This window comes from Odontesthes bonariensis, chromosome 12 (assembly GCF_027942865.1).
Source record: "Odontesthes bonariensis isolate fOdoBon6 chromosome 12, fOdoBon6.hap1, whole genome shotgun sequence".
Classification (NCBI taxonomy): domain Eukaryota; kingdom Metazoa; phylum Chordata; class Actinopteri; order Atheriniformes; family Atherinopsidae; genus Odontesthes; species Odontesthes bonariensis.
This window is the reverse complement of record NC_134517.1, coordinates 18,101,563-18,115,019: the sequence shown is the minus strand read 5'-3', so window position 1 is coordinate 18,115,019 and position 13,457 is coordinate 18,101,563. Positions and strand designations below refer to the sequence as shown.

The 13,457-nt window shown below is 43.5% G+C and overlaps 1 protein-coding gene and 1 long non-coding RNA gene across 2 annotated transcripts; one reads left to right on the top strand and one right to left on the bottom strand.

Annotated features, from left to right (window-relative positions):
* Positions 1–234: 234 nt before the first annotated feature.
* Positions 235–3,320, bottom strand: LOC142396558 (uncharacterized). Its single transcript, XR_012772545.1, has 3 exons — positions 2,535–3,320; positions 1,397–1,519; positions 235–755 (listed from the first exon to the last, which is right to left on the bottom strand). It is a non-coding gene; the product is annotated as an uncharacterized LOC142396558 (long non-coding RNA).
* A 795-nt stretch (positions 3,321–4,115) lies between these two features.
* Positions 4,116–13,441, top strand: xk (X-linked Kx blood group (McLeod syndrome)). Its single transcript, XM_075479432.1, has 3 exons — positions 4,116–4,559; positions 8,776–9,038; positions 11,488–13,441. Exons 1-3 carry the CDS (start codon positions 4,315–4,317, stop codon positions 12,399–12,401), a joined length of 1,422 nt encoding a protein of 473 aa, XP_075335547.1. The 5' UTR covers positions 4,116–4,314; the 3' UTR covers positions 12,402–13,441.
* The last annotated feature ends 16 nt before the right edge of the window (positions 13,442–13,457 follow it).

Below are 13,457 nucleotides of genomic sequence, written 5' to 3'. Positions count from 1 at the left end.
TGACCATTTATCAGGCCACAGCTAACTCAATGGCTCCGCTAACATTATAATGCTTTTGCTATCTCCCAAACCCTTTTGCAGACTATGAAAACCATTCTCTGAAGTGCTGGGACTTTTAAAAAGCGGTATCCTGAAATAGCAGCTTAACCTTAAAAGATGGCCAGAAACACGCCTGTGCACTACTGACAGCTTAAACTAAATGGAATCCCTCCCAAGTCTCACACATTTAAAAAAAAAAAAAAGGAGAAAAACAAGCCTCACATAATGCCTTTAAAGTTCACTTCACCAGCTCGACGTCCCCAAAAGCAGACCTGTGAGTTTACGTCTTTAGGGGCGTTATCTCTCACTCACAGTCTCAAATGACACGACCTCAGTTCCAAAAACAGTTTATGTAAAATGTGAACTGAAACAGAAGGCAAAGACTTGCAAATCTCATAAACCCATTTTTCATTCCCAAGAAGAGACATGGAAAAACATATCACATTTTGAAAGGGAGACATTTTGCTCGTTCATTAAAAAAATGATCTGCTCATCTTGAATTTGATGGCATTCAAAACGTCTCAGAAAAGTGAGGCCAGGGTCGTGTTTAACACTATGTATATATCTTTTTACAGCAGTCTGTAAATATCTGGGAACTGAGGAAACCAGCGGCTGCACCTTTGGGAGAGGAAGGCTGTCCCATTCTTGTCTGATATAAGCTTCTAGCTGCCCAACAGTCTTTGGTCTTCTACGTCAGTGGAGGACAGCAAATTAGGCTGAAAATGATCAAGGAAACACACATAAAAAGCAATGAAAATAGATCATAAACAGGCATTGTTACACGTGTTTCCATGTAAGATACTGTCATTAAAGATGTCATTTGAATTTACTTCTGTTTGAGTTTAACAACCCCTAATAGCAAAGGCAATAAAACGTTTACAGGATCAGTTGATTCTCTTCAGCGGCCTGAAGATATGACCAAAAACTCAAAAGATAAAATATGCTGAGGTTGACTTATAATGTTCCGTGCCTGATTTACCAGTTGATTTTCCTAGAGGGAATCACGTGACTTAACTCCAGTCTTTTTGGAGTAAACTTTTAACTTATATAGGCTGTTTTGTCCTCAGTGGATTAAACCATTAGACCAACAGATTTGGAATGTTTTACCACGATGGACTATCATGGATAAAATATTATTTTTTTTAATTGAATTTTTTAATTAAATTATTATTTATGAGAGTCACAAATCATTGCCTTCTCATTTATTTACATTTTACACAGTGTCCCAAATTTGTATGGAATTAGGGTTGCGCATATAACATAAATACTGGGTAAAGCTGTACAGCTGGAAATTACTGAGGAGAAATAACTGCTGTTTAGTGTTAACATAGTCTCACTCTGTGACATTATGACTCACCCGTTTGACCCGAGGTGACAGCTGTTTATCGATGTTTCCAACTGTGTTAGCTGCTGTGTTGGGACTTGTGATGTTGCGATTTGTTTTACCCCGTGTAGAAAATGAAGAGCTTGCTCCACGTAGCTTTGTGACGACACAGAGAACAAAAGACCAAAAGGTGTTATCGTTGTGATGGAAATCATTTTTCTTCCAGTTCAGTCTGTTCAAGAGGTGATTTATTTGTTTTATTTTTGCAGGTTGGTTATGTGCATTAGAGTCAGTGATGGATGTCTTTACTTAAATGATATGTTCGCCTTAAAAACAGAGCTAACGTGCACATGATCACATCTCGGAGTCAAAAGGACACTGGAGGATGCTTTGGACAGCGGCTATGAACGGGTGGGTCGTGCTGGTAAAAAGGCCTGCAAACAGCAGCAAACCAAAGCAGTTTCCGCATGTTATCTGTGCCTGTTGCTGAACATTTACGAGCTGTGTGTGTGTCTTTTTGCATTTGCAGTCCAACCTCTACAGACGTCTACATAATTATTGTTACGAATAAAGTGTCTGGACAAAAGAAACGATGGGTCGATTGTATTATTTTTCTCTGAAAAGGCTTGTAGACACTCCTCTATGATGTCACCTGACAAACTCATTTTCAAAGTGCTGCGCAGAGGTATGTAAGAGGTACATAAAAAGTAAGGTGATAAGAGAATTTCTTTACAAATGTGCATATATTTGTTCTTTTAAATACATACAAAGACCCACTGAAGAATTCCAAACTCATATTGGGTGAGACATTCAGGGGCCGGTACAAAATATGCCTTAAAAGTAATGATAAGAATCTTAGAATCATTTCTAAAAGGGTTGTTTTATCTTCTGTTGGTATTACTGAGGAATGGGGCAGCTGCAGTCTAAATGATTTGAAATGTTGAAAGGTGAGATTTGCTTAAGATTGTATAAAGTGAATTTGTCTCGGTGGCTAAAGCCAAAACGAGGAATGGACTCAAGAGCAAGATTACAGGTTTATGCAGGGAAAAATAGGAGTACTGGAGAACAGCCGGGAAAAGCATTGGTGAAAACCTTGGCTGGATAACTGTACGGAGAGATGAATATGAGAGAGTGAGTTCAGGTGAGTCAGTGAGGAGTGAAATGGTCTCACAGTTCTTGCAGGGGAAAACATCAATGGGAGCGGGACGCTGAGATCGGCTGACTTGGAGATGAATCCGTAGTGGTAGAAGGGCGAGCAGGCAGATGAAACCAGGTGAGTGAGTTCCTCTGGGGAATGATGAACAGGGTGCAGGATACACAACTCTGGGAAGCAAAGAGGTCTTAAGAACATACACAGATTATTTTAGACTTGAGGCAAAAGCATCTGGCCTGAATACCACTGTAAATGGTTTCACGATCTGGCAAAGAGAGGTGCTGCTGCTGCTCCTTAAGAAGGTGTCTTACAGGTTGAACTGAGCCAAAGATCATTAAATCAGTATATCTTCCCTTTCTGTGAGAAAAATCTTACTTCTCTCAGACACAAATCAAGGGGCCCAGTTTCACATAGGAGGAGGCCCACAGATAGATATATATACACTATTTGTGTGTTTCTGTATATGTATCTCCATGATTTTGGGGTGTTTTGCCTGCAAAGCAAAGCCAACATGATAGTTGTCACGTTTTGGTGCATATTTAAAGCAGCTTATTCACTTTACATGTATGTAAATTGGTGCATAGAAAATTTGAAACTGCTTCATTTGCATATTTCACCATGGAAATCTTTTGACACAAAGAATAACTGTGTTTCAATCACCTTGTGAAGTTTAATTTCAATGTTGGTTAGTTCAGAATGTACCCCCAACTTGTAGAGTCTCCGCTTATCTGGACTGTTTGTTCTCCCACAACGACTTGAATAGATAGAAAGTAGCTCATTCTGAGGTCAAAAGTGACTATCTGAATGCGATCATCTGGAATCCAAACTTTAAATCGTCAGGTTGTTTTAGCCAGGAATTTCACTGATTTATTCCATAAAGAAATCAAATTAGTGCATCTTCAGTTTTTAGCAGACTTTATATATCAGGGTGGTATTTCATTTTGATTTCTTTATTTTTGTCCTTTGAAAGCTTAAAAAAGGAAAGAAGAAATATTTAAAATCTGAACATTTTGATACTTGACGACCCCAGTCATCCTTCAAACTGCACAGATATCTCTAAAGGCTTGTTACTAAGTAGAGGACAAATCTTAGTTGGATATATGTCTCTCATTTTTGAGCAGGCGCGATTTAAAGTTTCCACAGCATTAGCCTGTTTGAAGCTCTAAAACGGCTTCACCATTCAAGTGAAAATTCTTAATCTGACTCCTGGCTGTAAAATGTGTGATTCCCGCACCGTAGAACATTGGCTGGATTCCTCTTTCACTAGAATAAATCAATAAATGAAAAAAAATTGAGGAAAGAAATCGATTTTTTTATCTTTTTATTTGAAGGGGCCATTAATGTCATTCCTCACACTTTATTCTTGAACTCTCTATTATTTACAGATTGTTTTACTGTGGCTATATTTTGTTTATATCTACATTTTCTTTCACCATGTTGGGACAGATTCGGTTTAATGGCAGTGTTTTAGTATAGGGTATTACTTTCATGTTACAGTATCATCCTGGGTCTGTTAGGATAATGATGATTATCACATCACTGTCTGCATGGGCGTCATCTTCTCACTGACGGGCGCCTCTTGCGCCCCCTGCAGTCTCCGCTCGGAACTGCGTCGGACTGTAAAGACCTCCCGCCTGCCTCGAGTCTCGGATGAAGCTGCTGCGGCGGCGGCGTGCCTCCGACACAACGCCGTCCCGTCCTGCGGGCGCCTGAGAGTCGGTTCGGTGGTTCCGTTATGGATGTGCAGACCGGGAGCAAAGCAGCGCGCCGCACCCCCCACATGGCGGAGTGATCGAGGATGCGACTCCCCAGTTCCATCTTTGTGTCGGTGTCTCTGTTCACGGCCGAGACCACTGCAGCGCTGTACCTCAGCTCCACGTACCGCTCCGCCGGAGACCAGATCTGGCAGGGACTCACGCTTCTCTTCACGCTCGTTCCGTCCGTGCTCGTGCAGCTGACCCTCACCTTCATCCATCGGGACCTGAGCAGAGACAGACCGCTCGTCCTGCTGCTGCACATCCTGCAGCTCGGACCCATCGTCAGGTCAGTGATGGCATGTTTAGGTGTGTTTTTTTTTTTTTTCACGCTGTTTTCGTCCTGCTTGGACGGAGGTTTGACCGCCCACCGGTGCGGTGTCCGCGGCTGCCTGTTGTCCGGCCTGCTGCGCACATGCTGTTGTTTTCATCCTCTCCGGCCTGTTGTCTGGTTGACTGTTTACATGCTGGTGCTGTGATGAATGTCTGTGTCAGTTGGATCGGAAGTAAACGGCCGATCAATACATCTGCTGCTCATCGATATGTTCCATCCACAGGGCAGCTGCAGCACTTTCAGTTAAACCTTCTCCCACTCTGATCCCCTTCAGTCCTGATCTCACAGGCCAAGCGGTGTCTGATCACTGCTCTGTCTGAAAAGACAGAAAAGCACCATTATGATGCCCGAGGCTGCTTTGGAGGGACCATTAAACCACGCTGGGCCTGGCCTGACTGGCCTGACTGGACCATCTGCCCCAGCTGTGGGGACATGAGCCTAATCCTGCTCAGAGAGAGCCTCCCCGCTGTACACACATAGAAGACTCTGTTAGGAGATCTAGAGCAGACTTTTAAAAACTGAAATTCCTGCCTTCAGCAGTAAACTGTCTGACTGACTAATGAGGGATGATCTGTGAATCATTCCAGTACCTCTTATATGAGAGTTTGCTGCGTTTCTTTGGTTTTCATCATGTAAACTGAATCTGCTTGCATTTTAGTACTTAGACACCAAATTGGTATTCTGCCTGTTGGATGTGTTTGACTTGGAGCCGGGTCCCAGTTCGGGTGACGCCGCCTGTGCTTTTAAGATTAACCTGAAATAATTTACTGATCTTTCTTTGCACTCTTTGTTTCAATCTGCTTTTTTTTGCCTTGTGCATTTCATCATTCTCCTGCTTTTATTTTGACTTTTGTGTCGATGTTTCACTGAAACCTGCAGATGGTTTCCATAAGTGTTGTTGATCTGTTAGCTTTTACGTTCTGCTTCATGTCTTCACTTGTGTCTTTAAGCTTTGCACTTCAGCTTGAAAGCTGCTGTATGAGCAACGCTGAGTTGAGGTTTTAACGAAAGGGTAAGAAAATGAATGCGGTGCAGAGTAATCAGGAGTGAAAACAGTTCTTCGGAGCTGCCCTCATCCAAATGCACACAGGAACTTCAAATTAACCTGCAGCAGGTTTGATGACAATCCACTAAAGTTTGTTATTTGTTGCCTGCAGATCCAAAAACAGCTCCAGAAGGAAATCCAATCTTCAAGTTGACCTCTTAAAGGGACACGCCTCACACTTAACTTATTGGGCTCAGTTTACTCATCATGAAGAAGTATAAACATGCGTATAATGATCTCTGTTGGTTGACGATGGTCAGTGTCAGAAATGTCTCAAGCATTTGCAGCATATTTTAAAGATTTCCTTAGACCTTTCCCAGTTCCACTGCTCCACATAGCTGTTTCGTGTCCTGGGCGTGTTATTTTAACCCACTTGTTAATAGGGAGGATGTCCTGGAAGCTGAGGACTTTCTGTAAAACTTAAAACTGTCCTCGAAGAGGTTTTATTTCTCAGCCTCTGAAGAAACTAGAAATACGGAAAAAAAAACACTATTTGAGGGCTCAGACCTTCAGCTTTTATTGAAGATCACTGACTCTGGCCTGGTGTCATTAAAACGTTGGTGCAACGTGTGCGAGTTATTCGAGGCCCGAAAGGTCAAATGGAAAATGTGCCACTCCAGATTATAAGAGATTAACTCATGTTTTCACCAACTTTGAAGCGTTCGCTGTCATTTCAAACCACTTTTACACCAACGTTCGAGAGACGTATTGAGTTTTTGTCCATCAGACTGTTTGTTATTTGTCTTTTAGTGCATTTAAAAGTACAGTTAAGTCTGGACACTGTGTTAAATGTAAGTAAAAACACAACGTGGTGATTATCTTAAATGATGCTTTTTGGATTTTTCCGTTTTGAGCGCTGAACTTCCTGAAACACCTCGTTTGTAGTCCAGGCTCTTCTTCCCTCAATTGTCTGCATAATCATGTGACGTGTTTACATGACACCCTTCTCCAAGTGGCATATGTCAAACCTTTTTTTTTGACATTTTTGACCAATAGGATTGGACCGGGGCTTCCGGGAGTGAGGGGCCTTAAAGAGACGGGAGCCGAAAAGGAGGCGCTGCTGTGTGGAGAATATCAGAAATATTAGTTTTTAGATTCAGGTATTTAAAACCATTTTAGGAAACTCCCTCAACTAAATTACACATCTGAAAATGACATGAATGTGCACTCTTTAATGGACCAGATGATTAGCTGAGAAATCAAGGCAATTAATGTCAGAAACTCAGCATTATAAACCAAATATGGGCGTTAATTATTCAGCTTGTCAACAGATAACTCATCCATTGTCAGAGACGGTTGTGTTCATGACTCGGTGACCTTTATATTTTTGTTTCTCTCCCTCGCATCGATCCCCCAGCTGCAGAGCCTCTGTGGCTCTGATCTAAAACGGCCCGTTTCCCCTCTCGTGTGCACTGGAATAATTACTCTACAGACTTTCACATCTTCCTTCAGCGAAAAGCAGCTCTAAGAATAGCCCGCGTCACTGCCAGCTCCTTATCTCTGACAACACGAGCAGTAAAGGGAATGTCTGTCTCTGCTGCGGGCAGCGAAGCAGCACTTCCTCCTCTTATCTGCCCAAACAGCAATTATGCAAACGTTATCATTCTTTAACGGCTGGTTGCTCTGAAAACACTTGTGGACTTTTTTATTAATCGACAGTGTGATCTTTCAGAAGTGGCAATGCTTTAGTTAGTCATATTTGCACATTCAAGATGAGCAATAATTTCTTCTTCAGCTGCTTTGTGAACTTTTTGCCTGTTTATGTGGCAGAAAGTCTTGAGTGGTTGGATCACGTCGTCTTTTTTTCAAGGTCCACCGTCTACTGTCCTCTCATGAGTGGAAGGTCCACATGCAAATGAAGTAAATGAGGGAAGTGAAGGTATGTGTAAAAGAAAACAAAAAAAATTCCAGTCCAGTGAAGTGAGAAAGCAGCAGAGGATCACTTTCACATGCCGACTATAGAAGGTGTGCGTCAATATTTATAGCAAAGTGACACTGTGCGAGGGGTCACTTCGAATAATGATCCTGAGGAGAATAATCACATGCAGCTTGGCCACTTTGACCTCTGTCTGTTGGACATGTCTTTCTCGCAGGATCAAAGAGACCGAGCGCTCGAGCTTAATGTTGCCCAATATCGGCTGGAAAAACAGAAGCGGACGTGACCCTTGCGTAGTGATGCAGATGACGAACTCTGTCACGTACAGACCATGCACAGGAACTGCGATTAACCCCTGACCTTCCTTACTCCTGCAGGAAGGGGACGCAGAGCTCTGATGCTGGATAAGGCCTCACCTTTGCTCCCGAGCCACAGTTCTTGGTGTAACAGGGATTCCACAAGGTGTCTGAAACGTTACCGTGAGATTCAGCTCCAGAGTGGCGGGGTTTGCGTCGCCTAGATTTCGCCAGGCCGTGTTTATGACCCCTTTTTCCCTTGGCATCTCGCAAACGAAAGGCATGAAGTGCCTAAAATTTGTTTGAAAAACAAAACAAGAAATGTTGCATATATTTTCTCAAAAACAATAACATTTCTCTTTTTTTCAATTAAATGTGGAGCTTTCAGTGATCCAGGTGGAGCAATGTGGTTGTGGTCCTGGTTTTGGACCAGCTCCAGGATACTGAAGAGCGTTAGGACCACCGGTGCTCATGTGTTTTGTGTCCCTTGTGGTTTCCTGTTGGAGGTGCTTTGTGATTCTGGGGTCACCGGGTCTTTTCTATGGGAACAAGCTGGGATAAAAAGGAGCTCCTTGAAGTCTCAAAGTCCTCGGTCAGGAAAGAGTATAGCGGCCTCTCCAGGTTGGGAATGAGTTGCTGCGTCAAGTGGAAGAGTTTAGGTGTCTCGGGTGTTCTTGTTCACAAGTGGGGGGGTGTAACATCTGGTAGGGATGCCTTCCAGAGGTCTCCCAGAACATGCAAACTCCACATAGAAAAGCTGTTTGTGGCAACAGAGATGTAAAAAAGACATTAAAGCTTTCGCATTGTTATTTTTCTTTACCATTACTTGTCTGGTTCAGGTTTTTCCCCCCATTTTTTTTCCCATTTGTTACTGCTGTGTATGCATGTTTTTTGTGGATTATGTGATGAAATGAAGAGGATTTGTCAGTGATGAAACGCTGCCTGCTGTTTCAGGTGTCTGGAGGCGTTCTGCATCTATGGCAGCGTGGGCTGCGTGGAGGAGCCTTATGTCAGCATCACCAGGAAGAAGCAGATGCCCCGAGGGGGTCAGTCGGAGGAGGTGGAGCGGCAGGTGGGGCAGGCGGAGGGGAAACTGTTTACGCACCGAGCAGCCTTCGCCCGCACCTCTGTCATTCAGGCCTTCCTGGGATCGGCCCCCCAGCTCACCCTGCAGCTCTACATCTGTGTCCTGCAGCGGGGGGTGTCCATCGGCAGAGGTGAGGAAGAGAAGGGGCTGTGCTGTTTGTGATTTTTATTTTATTTTTATGAGTCTGTCACAAGCCTCCTACAGCGTGGGCTGATCTGCTTAGTGCCACATTGGACATAAGGGGATGCTGTTTCATGAGTCAAGTGGTGTTATGTAACCGCCTCTCTGACAGAGACGATAGAAAATGGTCATTCTCTCCGCCGAATGGTCCGGATGTGGGGTCAGAATGTAACACCATGCAAGCGCGTGGGAGTCAGTATTCCTAGGAGGGATTTTGGAAAATGTTCACACAGTCAAACTGGGGCATCTGGTCTTGAAATTAGGGCAAGAAAAAAGATGTTGTAAATACATTATATGGATGAACCAGTCTCACTGTGATGACCTCCCTCGTTTTAAATGACTCATTCATGGTTCATAATCCGTCAAGTCAGTTGGAAAAAAGAAATAATCAGGAGACCATATGTGCATTATAGAGCCTTGTGCCTGCTGCCATAACTCCCCCTGTGTCTGCAGGCTGTCAAAATATCCCAACGGCAGAAAATTCCACCGATCTAAAAGCAGAAAAGGTTGGCTCCATATGAAAAAACAGGAAGAAAAACACCCACAGTGGTCCTTACATTAACTTTAATCATTTTTGCATTAAAGGCCTGCAGCACATTCCAAAGTTTGGACAGTGAAGCCTTTACTACCTTGTAATGTTGCTGTTCCCCCTCACAACACTTTAGAACATGGATGCCAAGCGATGTAGTGCAAGTGTTTTGATTTTGTCCCCATTCCTCCTGCCGACATGTCTTTGAGATGTGCGACAGTACGGCGTTGTCGTGTGGCCGGCCCGAATTGAGAAAATGGCCGTTTAGTAACTGTTTATTAAAGGGACACTATGTAATAAATTAAGTCATTTATTAGCTCAAATCAACATATTCATTCATAAGTTAGTTCTCATTGGTGTAAAATGATCTCTGTCAAAAATCTCACTTATCCTCCTGAGTGAAGAATAACTTGTCTGTATCTACATAGAGCAGGTAAGCTCTATGGAGGCTGCCATGTCCTTCCGCTCTATGAAAAATGACGAAGTGCCGAGAGGGACATAAAGCACTTCGAATCGCGATTTCCCCACCAGGCCTAAAAGCGGAAATGACGTCATTGTGACGTCATTTCCGCCAAATGGCTTATTACAGCCGCTAATGCTAAATAGATTTTATTCCTTGGCACATATGTCTTTGTGTTCATTAGCTTTCTTTTTGTAAGTGCATCATCTTCTTCTTTTTATTATTATTCCTATGCTCCCCCTGGATATCTTCTTTTTGGCGTTATGCTCACATTTGTAAACTGTTATTTTGTTGATTTACTAATAAAGTTTAAAAAAAAAAAAAATGCTAAATAGATTTTATCTCGTAAATGATCCCACTAATAATGCATTGATTGTTACCAAACTTCTGCCGTAGTACACATAGGCTCTTAGCTCACAAAACGAGGCATTAGAAAGTTTGTAAGTTTACCGGGAGTTTATTTACCGCTGCTAATGCTCCTATTGCTAACACAGGCTAATGCTAACGCTGCGTCAACGTCACTTCCGGTAACTCCCGGAATATGACTAATTGCATTGCTTGCACACCAAAGGAGATGTTATGTTATCTGACATGTTATCTGTCATCTGTATTCATAGTGTTGTTGTATGTGTGTTATGTAATCCTTTGTACTGTGTGTCTTGATTTCTTTTTGTTTGTATGGACCTTGAGTCTGAAGCTATAGCTTCTTGAATCTTGACACATTCCGCTTGCCGTAGTTCAAGAAGTTGCAGCGCACATTTGAAAACGTGAGGCGCTAGAGAGCAAATTCATTCAACTTTGCAAAATAAAATTGCACCACTAGATGGGGGAAGAAATTACATAGTGTCCCTTTAAGTTATTGAGACACCAGATCAAATATAACTTGGGTTCATAGTGTCTGAAAGGAATTAAAAGTCAAAATAATTCTAATAATAAGGATCACTTTATTTTTAGTTTCTTCCATGCATTGTATTGTATCCTATTGGTCATGTGCCAAAGACGTTCAGGCCAACTGGTTATCAATCAGATCACGCGCTTTGTGTAAGTTCACACGGCTCGTGTTAAGTTCAGATAATTCATTTCTGTTTTACTGTCCGGTGTGAGCAGAAGGATTGATAGCGGCAGAGCATAAACAACCCCCCCAAAAAACCTCTTATTTCTAATGAACTAGCAAAACGCTCCAAAACTTACTTTTGTGGAGAATTGCATTGCACCAGTGAGGGGAGACAAGTGGAAAACTCGACAGGGTCTGGAAGCTTTCTGTAAACACTACAAACAGGATCAACGAGGACAAGAAATGTGAAGGAGGACGGTTTAAAAGAAAGAGATAGAATGAATAAAAATCTTCCGACAAACTGCCTAAATGTAAACGATGACGTCTTCGTATCTTTGTCTCTCTTCCTGTGTCAGGAACACTGATGGTGATTTCCCTCCTGTCCATCGTGTACGGAGCGCTGCGCTGCAACATCCTGGCCATTAAGATCAAATATGACGACTACGAGGTGGACGTCCGGCCCGTGGCTTATCTGTGCATTTTCCTGTGGAGAAGCTTTGAGATCGCCACTCGTGTGGTGGTCCTGGTTCTGTTCAGCTCCGTGCTGCAGCTCTGGGTCCTGCCTGTGGTTTTTCTGAACTTCCTCATCTTCTTCCTCTACCCCTGGATCCTGTTCTGGCAAAGCCACTCGCCGTTCCCCGAGAACATCGAAAAAACACTCACCAGGGTGGGAACCACCATCGTCCTGTGTCTGCTCACCTTCCTCTACGCCGGCATCAACATGTTCTGCTGGTCGGCCGTGCAGGTGAAACTGAGTGACCCAGACCTCATCAACAAGTCCCAGAATTGGTATCGCATGGCGGTTTACTACATGTTGCGGTTCGTGGAGAACGCCTCGCTGCTGCTGCTGTGGTACATCTATAAAACCGACGTCTACCAGTTCATCTGCGCCCCGCTGCTGGTGCTGCAGCTGCTGGTAGCCTACGCCGTCGCCATCTTCTTCATGCTGGTCTTCTACCAGTTCTGTCATCCATGTCGGAGGCTCTTCTCCTCCAGCATGACACAGGGCCTTTGGGATTGCCCGTCCCTCCTCTGCCTCGCGTGCAGCTCGGCTTCGCCTCAAAGCGGGCCGGTGGGGAAGGCCGTGCTGGAGCCGCCCGCTCCCAACGAGCAAAACCAAGAAACGGGCAGCGACAGCACAGACGACATCCCTAATGACACAACATACGACATGCTCAATGACACAATCTTTGACATTCCCAACGAGGCGGACATCGGCACAGGTAGACTCAATGGTGACGTCGGCCACTGCGTCTCGTGCAACGCTTAGACCCTCCCAACCGTTTGGAAATGCCACGCAGAGACTCTTCGTTCCCTCTGTGACCTTCGAAGTGCCATGTGGATCCCTCTGTGAGTCGAGTTCACGCTCCTCTGATCTCATACGTCCATCTCAGCTCCAAAATGAAGCACTTGTCTTGACTGCACACACGGTGGCAATGCTCACCCGTCTCATCAGCCAACATGTTGACCTTTCATCCTGCAGCCTTTAACACGAGTAAAACCAACACACGGACCCCACCATAAGCTGCGTTACTGATCACAAGGAGCCGTGCATTTTAAAGCGATTGTATTTAGTCTCTTTTTGGCATGAAGGTGTGCATGTGTGGAGCTTCAGATGAGGCGGAACGTTATTATTCAGAAGAGGGGAAGAGGCTTTTCTTTGTAAAGCAATCAGCTTTATTTATTTAAATTTTTTTTTTTTTACTCCTAGATAATAGCTTTATGATTGCCACACGCTGCTTTTTGTGATGTGCTACCTGCGCTCGGTGACTAGATGTTTCCTCTCCACATGATGTTTAAGAGCCGGCTTGATCACCAAACACGTTACTGTGAAGCTTGGGCACTTCAGAGAAGCCTGATGCTTTTTGCACGTTTACACAAAGAATTTAAGTGTCTTCGAAGCAGCAGCAGCCACAGTGATGTGAAATGTTTTTATTTGCCTGTTGCGTCTGTCAGCCCTGTCTGTCCTTTTAGTTTGAGTATTTACAGCGAGTGCACATAAACTGGTTCGTATGGAACTGAAAATGCTTCGGATATATCCGCTCATTTGCGACCTTTAATGTCCAATCGTGTGCGTGAGAGGGAGTAAGAATGTCAGTGTGGTCGTGTTTGCACCAACTCCTTTTTGCAATGTATATCTGCAGAGGACCGGTGGCCTCGAAAAATCACATGAATGATCCTAATGTTTGTACAAATAAGCAACATTTAATGCCAAAAAAAAAAAAGACAAATAAAATTACTAAGACAAAACATTCTTGTACACAACAGTCTCCAGTGTTTGAAATATGAAACCCTACTTAAAAAAAGAAATTGAAGAATAAATATA